Raw genomic sequence first — 9,915 nt, 5'->3', positions numbered from 1 at the left:
ATTCCATTCTCACACACAAAGTCGTGCCGAAACCACACACAAGATCGCACGCTCACTACATTGCCGGTGCCCATACCACAATTCACGGTTGCTCCAGCAAGCTCCCCTTTCCCTGCGACCTCCTCCCCTGGGGTCTCCCGGAGCCGGGCGGCTGCCTGAAGGGGCGGAGCCGTCCCCTCCGATATAAGTCTCGGGAGCTAGCAGCTGCGGCTCCCAGCACCCCCCCCCCCAAAAGGCCATGGTCAGCCTGCAGATGCCCCAGCTCCTGCCCCGGACGGTGATCCTGGCGCTTATTTTCCTTCCCCAGGTCAGAGCAGGTGTGGAAAGGGAGGAATGGGAAGGGAGCGACCCCGGGGTCTTGGGGAGGGGCCGCGGGGCGGACGGGACGCCTGGGCCCCGACGCCTTCTCACCCTGCGCCCCTTTCCGGCCCCAGGCACGGCCGGCAGGCGTCTTCGAGCTGCAGATCCACTCTTTCAGGCCGGGACCAGGCCCGGGGGCCCCGCGGTCCCCCTGCAGTGCGCAGGGCCCGTGCCGCCTCTTCTTTAGGGTCTGCCTGAAGCCGGGGGTCTCCGAGGAGGCCGCCGAGTCTCCGTGCGCCCTGGGCGCGGCGCTGAGTGCGCGCGGACCCGTCTACACCCAGCAGCCCGAAGCGCCCGCGCCTGACCTGCCTCTGCCCGACGGCTTCATGCGCGTGCCCTTCCGGGAAGCCTGGCCGGTGAGAACCCCGTGCTTGGAGGCCTTACCCAAACCTCTACGGCCTTCTGCCCTCCAACTTCCAAGACCCCAACCTTTCCCTCTGGGGACCCCAAATTCCCAGACCAGTAACTATCATCTAGAATCCCACATTCTTAGACCCTGTGGGCTACCCACAGTGTAACCCAACTTTCTGAATCCCACTTCCCCTTTAGGGATCCCAAATATTCTGACGCCCACCCTGCATGCTTGGGACCCCAAGTTCCCAGAACCTCAAACTCACTTTCTGTAAATCCTAAATTCACAGAACCCTACCTCTGTTCCTTGGGGGGGGATCCCTAAACACTGGAATCCTTATCTTTATCTTCAGATCTCCCTGCACTTAGGGACCTTCCCACACCCTGTCTCCCCAATCTCCTCTCACCTTATCCCTACTCAGATCTTCCAGTTGGGGCCCATATTCATGACTTTTACCTCCAAAATCCTATCTCCTATCCCACAACCCCAAAAGCACAGGTGAACAGACCTGTACTTGAATTCTAGACCCCTGTCCTTTTGGGCAAAGTGGCTTTCCCTGGTCCAGCCTCAGTTTCCCCATCTGTAAAATGGGATCATCATGGTACCTCACAAGGGTCCCTCTTGAGGGATTCAACCAGGTATCTCCAGTCTAGTGTGTATTACCCATAGGAAGTGCTCAATAAAGGAGGCCCAAACTGTCATTCCTTCCCTGGGCCAGCCCCTCTGGGAATTGTCCCTTGTCTGCCTGGTCCCTGGAATGACCTCCCCCCTCCAAGTCTGGCCTTCACCGAGTACCCACCCTGACCACTGTCTTCCATTCTTTCCTCTCCTTCCTCCACCCAACCAGGGCACCTTTTCCCTCATCATCGAAACCTGGAGAGAGGAGTTAGAACAGATTGGAGGTGAGTGTCTTCAGCCATCAGACTAAAGTGCAGAGTATGGAGGCTCCAGGGAGCTGGGGCCCCATGGAAGATGCAGGATAGTGACGTGGGGCTGTCTATAGGGTGGAGCATTCACGGGATCCCCCGCCTGCGATGTCCTCACAGCTCCTGGAGTGCAGTGCTGGGTGTTGGTAGTCCCAGGGCTCTTGGCAGGTCGGTGTAGGATTGTCCTGGGACTGGACGTAGGAGTCTGTGGCCTGATACCAGGCAAAGTACACTCTTACTATCTTGGAATCGAAGCCACCAGAGCAGGAGGATATAGCATCTCACAGTTCTGCACTCTCACCATCAGAGTTTGGTAAGCCGGGGTACAGAATGAGTTACTTCTGGTTCTTCTATTCAAAGTTCACATAGGGGTCCCAGAAGCCCTACGGGCCGTCGCATGTTCACCAGAGTGAATAGTGAGCAAAGGTTTCAGGGAGGGAGATGCGGTGACTTTCTTCTTTTAAAAAAAAAAGATTTTATTTATTCATTTGATACACAGAGATAGAGCATGAGTAGAGGGAGAGGCAGAGAGAGAGGGAGAAGCAGGTTTCCCGCAGAGCAGGGAGCCCGATGGCGGAACTCGATCCCAGGACCCCAGAATCATGACCTGAGCCGAAGGCAGACGCTTAGCGACTGAGCCACCCAGGGGTCCCCGGGGTGATTTTATTCTTAATTTGAGGGGATTTTGGAGCCATGTAAGGCCTACAGTGTGTGTGTGTTGGGGGGGGTGTCTGTCACTATTTAGATAGAGAAAACTCCTGTGGCACAATGTAGGGGTGTGACAGCTTTGCTGGGGAGAAAATGCCACTCTGTCTGTATCCCGAGGCTTCAGGCAATGAGGGTAATTTATGGTCTAGTAATTGGGGTCTCTGTCACCATTTTGAAATAGGAAGATCCTGAGGCACAGTTTCGGGGTGTTATGACCTCACTTCAAAAAGGCCTGTGTTGCGCCTTGGCCATATAGCGATATCAAATGGCACAGGGTGTTAGAGGGCTCATTACTGCTTTAATATACAAAGATTCTGGGGCAAGATCTGGGGGTATTGCGGCTTCTGTGGGAGGACTGTTATCATCGCGATGGTCATAGGGTACTCATGGGATGGCGACATCATTATGGGAGTTCACAGCCTGGCTAAGGGGGTAACTGCCATTCTCAGGGCTCGAAAAGGGGTGTTTTGCCCTCGCTGAGAGCGGCAGGGAGAGTGCAAGCTCCATCTGTATCGCCCGGCCCGGCCCACCCCAGCGCCGCTCCCTTGTCCCCGCAGGACCCGCCTGGAGCCTGCTGGCGCGCGTGGCCGGTCGGCGCCGCCTGGCTGCGGGGAGCCCGTGGGCCCGGGATGTGCAGCGCGCAGGCGCCTGGGAACTGCGCTTCTCCTACCGCGCGCGCTGCGAGCCTCCCGCCGTCGGGGCCGCATGCGCGCGCTTCTGCAGCTCGCTCAGCGCCCCCTCGCGGTGCGGCTCGGGACTGCGCCCCTGCGCGCCGGTCGAGGACAAGTGCGAGGCCACGCGTGAGTCCTGCGTTCCACCCCACCCCATCCCCGACCGTTCCTTACTTAGCTGCACTTACGGCCCCCAGGCCCCTTTCAAAACCCGGTTAACCTCCTCAGGGAACTGGGGACCCGAGAGCTCTGCCTGGGTGCCGCAGACACCCCTCTCCAGGAAACGAGGGAATGCTGCTGACCGCTGGCCAAGTACCCCAGGCCCCGCTCTAGCCCCACTCGTGGTCCTCAGCCCCCTCCCACGATCCAGCTACCACCCTCGGGGAAACTGAGGACCCTGGGCTTCCCTCCAGACTTCTAGGCACTCCAGCCCCCTTCCCTTTCTCTTCCTTAATAGGAACCTCACACCAATATCCCATGCTGGTACTATCTCCCCCCCCCCCCCCCCCCCCCCCCCGCTTCGTCCTCTAACGCATGCGCACACCCCTTTCCAAATGCTAGGACCTTCTAACTCTTCTAATGCTGGGGCCCTTCCTACCCCCACCCAGGAGCTGTGGAAACCCCTCGCAGTTTCCCTCAACCCCCTCACCAAGGGATACTTTATCCTCCCTTCCTGCAATTGCAGGCCAGATCTAAAGCTTGGATCCCCGACCTCTGTTATGGGGACCCTCAGACTCCTCCCCAAACTTCTGAATCCCACTGAAGCCCCTAGGACTCCCGGGCTTATCCGGATTCTCCCAGGCCTGCCCTAATTCAAGACCCCCTATTTCCCCTGAAAGACCAGGGGCCCCTCCCCAAGCCCCAATCCCCTTCTCTCACTCTGCTCTCTCCAAGCTCAGACCGTGCAGGCCCCACTCCAGTCTCCTAAGAGCACAGAGTCTGGAGCTCAGTGGCCTGGGTTCACATCCTCCACCTGCCACTTCCTATGTGCCTCTCTGGGCCTCAGTTTCCCTGTCTGGAAACTGGGGGGGTCACAATACCCTCTAGCCCAGAGGGTTGTCTGTCACAAGGATGAAACAAGGTAGCGCTCAGAAACTTCTCTGTTTCCTATCCTCCTGACCCTGCCTTCGTCAACGTTACTCTCCCCTTGCCTCTCCTTTCCCCATAGCGGCGTGTCGAGAGGGCTGCAGTCCCGACCACGGCTTCTGTGAGCAGCCCAATGAATGTCGATGCCTGGAGGGCTGGACTGGGCCCCTCTGCACCATCCCTGTCGCCAGCAGCTGCCTCACTGCCAGGGGCCCATCGGCTGCCACCCCTGGATGCCTTGTACCCAGGCCTGGGCCCTGTGACGGGAACCCGTGTGCCAACGGGGGCAGCTGTAACGTCAGTATCAGCCCCTTCTACCTCATCCTGGGGAGGGCTTCCTGGAGGTGCCCAGTCTTCATCTGGGGCCTTGAAGGATTGGGGAATGAATGGGGTTGGGAAGAGCCCGTAGTAACCAGGTGAGCAGCCTGGGGTCAGCAAAAGTGGGGCAGTGGGAATGAGCCTGGTGTGTGTACTGGGATAAAGTGGAGCCCAGCGTGGGCCACCTGGACACTGCCACCAAGGGACAGTGAGAAACAGTCAGGGTCAGATTAGGGGGAGGGCCTGAGAAGGGGAGATCCAGAGAAGGCTTCATGGAGGAGGTGGGCTTAAGGCTGGGACCCCGAGGTAGGATTCGGCTATGCGGACGGAAGCGGGGAGGGCAGACCCAGCTGGCAGCATTCGTAGGCAAAGGTGAAGAGGTGGGAATGGGATTGCTCTGGACCTCCAGAGCTTCCCCTCTACAGGGTTGGCTGGGCAGAGCCAGAAATGTGGAGTGCAGCGAGGCCTTGTTCCAGGGGACTCCCCAGGTGCGGCCCCTGAAGACTGGGAGGTAGGACTGGACAAGGTGCAGCCCTCCATGGTCAAGATAGGAGGCGGGGAGGATTTTGCTCCCAGGAGACCCTGTTCTGAAGTCCTCTTGCGGCTGCCCAGGAGACCCCGGGATCCTTCGAATGCGCCTGTCCCCGCGGGTTCTACGGACTGCGGTGCGAGGTGAGCGGGGTGACATGTGCGGATGGACCCTGCTTCAATGGCGGCTTATGTGTGGGAGGCGCGGACCCTGACTCTGCCTACATCTGCCACTGCCCGCCTGGGTTCCAAGGCTCCAACTGTGAGAAGAGAGTAGACCGGTGCAGCCTGAAACCATGCCGGAATGGTGAGGTGGGGAGGCCAGGTGGTGAGGGACAGGGGAGGGGGGTGCCTAAGTGGTCAGTGGCAAAAGCGGGGCTTGGCTGAGACAGCCCTGGGTGGGAATCCTGGCTGAGCTTTCTCTACCCTCTGGCCCGGGGAAGTGACCCTCCCCCTCTGCCCAGCCTGTTTTTGTTGTTCTTTTTTTAAGATTTTATTTCTTTTATTTTTTATTTTTTTAAGATTTTATTTATTTATTTGACAGAGATAGAGAGAGAGCACAAACAGGGGGAGTGGCAGGCAGGCAGAGAGAGAGGGAGAGGGAGAAACAGGCTCTTTGCTGAGCAAGGAGCCCGATGCGGGGCTCGATCCCAGGTCCCTGGGATCATGACCTGAGCCGAAGGCAGCTGCTTAACGGACTGAGCCACCCAGGTGCTCCTAAGATTTTATTTATTTATTTATTTGAGAGAGAGAGAACACAAGCAGGGGCAGTGGGAGAGGCAGAGAGAGAGGGAGAAGACCTGTCCTCATAGAGCTGAGTGAGCAGACAATAAACAAGATAAATAAGTAAATTATAGGGGAAGTTAGATGGTGATAAAAACTAGAAGAAAAGACGCACCTGGGTGGCTCAGTTGGTTGAGCGGAGGACTCTTGGTTTGGGCTCAGATCATGATCTCAGGGTCATGAGATCAAGCCCTGCGTCAAGCCCGTCTGCTTTTCCCTCTCCCTCTGCTCCTCTCCCTGCTCACATGCCCTCTCTCAAATAAATAAATAAATCTTAAAAAAAAAAAAAAACAAGAAGAAAAAGCCAGAGGGGGATGGGGAGTGTGTATGGAGTGGAGGGTTGACATTTTAGCCAAAGTGGTTAGCGAAAACCTTGCTGAAGCATAGTGAAGGAGGGAGCCATAGGGGGATCTAGAGGGAAGAGTTATGTTTCAGGGAGGAGGAATAGCAAGTACAAAGACCCTGAGGTCAGAATGTGCTTGGCTTGTTGAGGATCACAGGGAAGCAGGTGTGGAAGGAGCAGAGTGAGAGAGTGAGCGCAGGGAGAGTGGGGAGAGATGAGGTCAGGGAGGTGACCGAGACAGATCGAGGGGGCCTTCATGGGCCATGAGGAGGATTTTGATTTTACCATGAGGGAGATGGAGCCACAGGAGTGTTCCGAGCAGTGGAGAGATCTGATCTATTATAGGTGTTACAAGGTTAAATGAGATCATGAATGTAAAGGGCTCAGCACATTTTTTTTTTTCAAGATTTCATTTATTTCTTTGAGAGAGAGAGCAAGCGCGAGTAGGGGGTAGAGGGAGAGGGAGAAGCAGGCTCCCCACTGAGCAGGGAGCCCGATGCGGGGCTTGATCCCACGACTCTGGGATCAGGACCTGAGCTGAAGGCAGACGCTTAACCTACTGAGCCACCCAGGTGCCCATGAGCATTCTTATAGTACTAATTCTCTCCAGAACACTGAGTGTTCACTCTGGGCTGAGTGGTACTAGGGACACAGCAGTGACTAGGACAGCTCTGGGTGGGCCCCATCCTCAAGGGGGTACCAGCCCAGGCGGGAAGACACACGTGTCCTCGGAGCCCAGAGTTGTCAGGGTTGTGATGGGGGAGCGCAGGGTTGGGATGGAGAGTGTCAGGGAAGGCTTCCTGGAGGAGGGGACATCTGAACAGAGACCTGAAGGCTGAGCTCGGGGGGAGACAAGTTGAAAAGAATGGGAGGAAAGGAGGAAGGGAAAAGGTAAGGGGCATCCCAGGCAGAAGGCATGGGCAAAGGCCAGCTGGTTCAACATGTTCTGGGACTACTAACTATTTGCATATGGTTGAAGCCGAGAGAAAAAGGAGAAACAGAGCGCCCAAGAGGTGAGGCTGACTCAAACCAAGACTTCACTGGACAGGAAAAGAAGCGGGCCTGCTTTCCAGGCCAACTCTCAGAGGCTGGCCCTAGAGCTAGATGGAGACAGCGGGGACTCAGAGGAAAGGGCGGGCAGGATTACAGAGCGGAGGAGCGGGCGCGCGGACAGCTCAAGGATTCCCGTCCGGGCCGCGCCCCTGATGCCCCTGACGCCCCTTCCCCACAGGCGGGCTCTGCCTGGACCTGGGCCACGCCCTGCGCTGCCGCTGCCGCGCCGGCTTCGCGGGGCCGCGCTGCGAGCACGACCTGGATGACTGCGCCGGCCGCGCCTGCGCCAACGGCGGCACGTGCCTGGAGGGCGGCGGCGCGCGCCGCTGCTCCTGCGCGCTGGGCTTCGGCGGCCGCGACTGCCGCGAGCGCGCCGACCCGTGCGCCGCGCGCCCCTGCGCCCACGGCGGCCGCTGCTACGCCCACTTCTCCGGCCTCGTCTGCGCCTGCGCGCCCGGCTACATGGGCCCGCGCTGCGAGTTCCGGGTTCACCCCGACGGCGCGGACGACAGCGCAGGTGCGTTGCCCGCGGGGCTGCCGGGCCTGAGGCAGGGGGACCCGCAGCGCTTCCTTTTGCCTCCGGCTTTGGGACTGCTGGTGGCGGCCGCCTTGGCTGGCGTTGCGCTCTTGCTGGTCCACGTGCGGCGCCGTGGCCCTGGCCAGGATACTGGGTCTCGCCTGCTGGCAGGGACCCCGGAGCCATCGGTGCACGCGCTTCCTGATGCACTCAACAACAGGAGAGCGCAGGAGGGTTCGGAGGATGGGCTCAGGTAAGGGGCCGCTCTCTCTCTCGTCTCGTCTCTCCTGGCAGCTTTCGTCAATCTGCATAGTGCAATTGGCCTGATTCCCTGATAGACCTCGATTGGTCCCTTCCTCTTACCTGCTCCCAGCCTTTTCTGATTGGGTCGTTCCGCAGTTCCCCTAGTTGGCTTTGGGTTCTCTCCATGGTGGGTGGGGAAAACAAGATCGGAGAATTGGAAGGGTCTGGATCTTCTTTTCCTCCTGCAGCCAGCCAGCGGATTGGAATCACCCTGAAGATGGAGACTCTCGTGCGATTTACGTCATATCTGCTCCTTCCATCTATGCCCGGGAGGTAGCTACCCCCCTGTACCTGCTCTGCACACATTGGGCACGCTGGGCGGAGGCAGCCCCTGCATTTCCTGTAGCCCTCTTTTACTCTATCTGTAAAATGAGGGAGGTAGGGTCTCTGGGAGGTCCTTAAGCCACTTTTCACTTGTGGCTTAATTTAGTTCTGTCCTGCAGTCCTCTTGCTGTCGTTTGGAGCTATGGGCCATCTTCTCTTTGGAAGATCATATGACCTTCAAGAGGTCACGATGGGGAGCCCCAGCCAGAGCTTCTCTGTTTCCCACTCACTGGGGAGAGGGAGAGGAGGCCGAGGGGCAGCCCTTTCTAATGCCTCCTACTCATTTCATTTCTAGGCCTGACCTGTCCCTGTTCCATCAGCGCCTGGAGACAGAACCTGGATATTTTTGTATTTACTTGGTGGTGTCCAATCTCTGCCTCAGACACTTTGGAGCTGGAGGGGGGCGCTGCAAGGATTTTGCCTTTGGGAGTTGTACATAATGGTTATTTAAATCTTATCCCCTTCCCCCCATCTCTCCAGAGACCTCTATAAAAAGGCTCTCATTGTGATCAGCTTTGACTCAGTGGGCTAAGTGCTTTGTACTTAGTGTTGGGACTGAGGGGAGAGTTATTGTCCCCTGAGAAGAATAATAGGACTCTGTTGGAGGGATCAGAAACAACTCAAAGTGGCTTAAATAAGAAGAATTTATTAGTTCATAAAATGAGACATCTTGTGGTAGGTGTACCTTCAGCAGGGTTGGATTCGGGGACCAGGTGCCCGAATGTTGTCAGTGTGCCAGTATGTTTTCATCCAGTTGTGTCTGGGAATGACTTCATTTATAAGCGGAGCTTTCATTGGCTCCAGCTTGTCACATGGCCTTGCCTGGAGGAGGGGCCAGGCTGAATGGCTTATTCTGATTGGCTAGTCTCGGCTATTTGTCTCGTGTGTGGCGGGAAGTAAGGTCAGTCAGCCGGTACAAATCAAGTGGAGTGCATGGGTAAAGCAGTGTCCTACCCTCTACCCTAAATCCGGGTTTGTTACTAGACCTGAGTATCGTAGCGGGCCGGCAAACCAACTGTTACAGAACACAAACTCAATAAATTTGAAGAGTTAATTGGCTTTATTAAGCGATTCATGAATTGGGCAGCGTCGTGTCTGGGGAGTAGAGGGGAGCTCGGAGGAGTTGTACAAAACGGAAGGTTTTTATGGGAAGGAGGGTGGGGCCACGGTCACCCCCCACTAGGGGAAGCGCAGGGAGTCTTTTTTTTTTTTTTTAAGATTTTATTTATTTATTTGACGGAGACACAGCGACAGAGGGAACACAAGCAGGGGGAGTGGGAGAGGGAGAAACAGGCTTCCCGTGGAGCAGGGAGCCCGATGCGGGGCTCGATCCTGGGATCATGACCCGAGCCAAAGGCAGACGCTTAACGACTGAGCCACCCAAGTGCCCGGGGAGTCTTTTTTTTTTTTAAGATTTTATTTATTTGTCAGTGCGCACAAGCAGGGGGGAACTGCAGGCTCCCCGCTGAACAAGGAGCCCGATGTGGGGCTCGATCCCATAACTTGAGCCTAAGGCAGATGCCTAACCGAATGAGCCACCTAGGTATCCCAGGGTAGGGAGTCTTACCGGGAACTTACCTCATCTTCCTTTTGGGGGTGGAGAGGGTCCATGTTACGGATTACCTTATTGGTGCTCACCAGAG

General features: G+C 57.0%; 1 protein-coding gene across 1 annotated transcript; it reads left to right on the top strand.

Moving 5' to 3' along the window:
• Positions 1 to 238: 238 nt before the first annotated feature.
• DLL3 (delta like canonical Notch ligand 3) lies at positions 239 to 9,326 on the top strand. The gene is made up of 9 exons (XM_025854388.1): positions 239 to 307; positions 435 to 716; positions 1,560 to 1,614; positions 2,904 to 3,146; positions 4,186 to 4,400; positions 5,034 to 5,256; positions 7,307 to 7,898; positions 8,137 to 8,221; positions 8,568 to 9,326. The coding sequence occupies exons 1-9, from the start codon at positions 239 to 241 to the stop codon at positions 8,571 to 8,573; spliced, it is 1,770 nt and encodes a 589-aa protein (XP_025710173.1). The 3' UTR covers positions 8,574 to 9,326.
• Positions 9,327 to 9,915: the final 589 nt, after the last annotated feature.

This window comes from Callorhinus ursinus, unplaced genomic scaffold (assembly GCF_003265705.2).
Source record: "Callorhinus ursinus isolate GAN/ISIS: 27379988/994484 unplaced genomic scaffold, GSC_fseal_2.0 scaffold61, whole genome shotgun sequence".
In the NCBI taxonomy this organism is placed as follows: Eukaryota; Metazoa; Chordata; class Mammalia; order Carnivora; family Otariidae; genus Callorhinus; species Callorhinus ursinus.
This window is presented reverse-complemented; position numbering and strand designations above follow the sequence as displayed.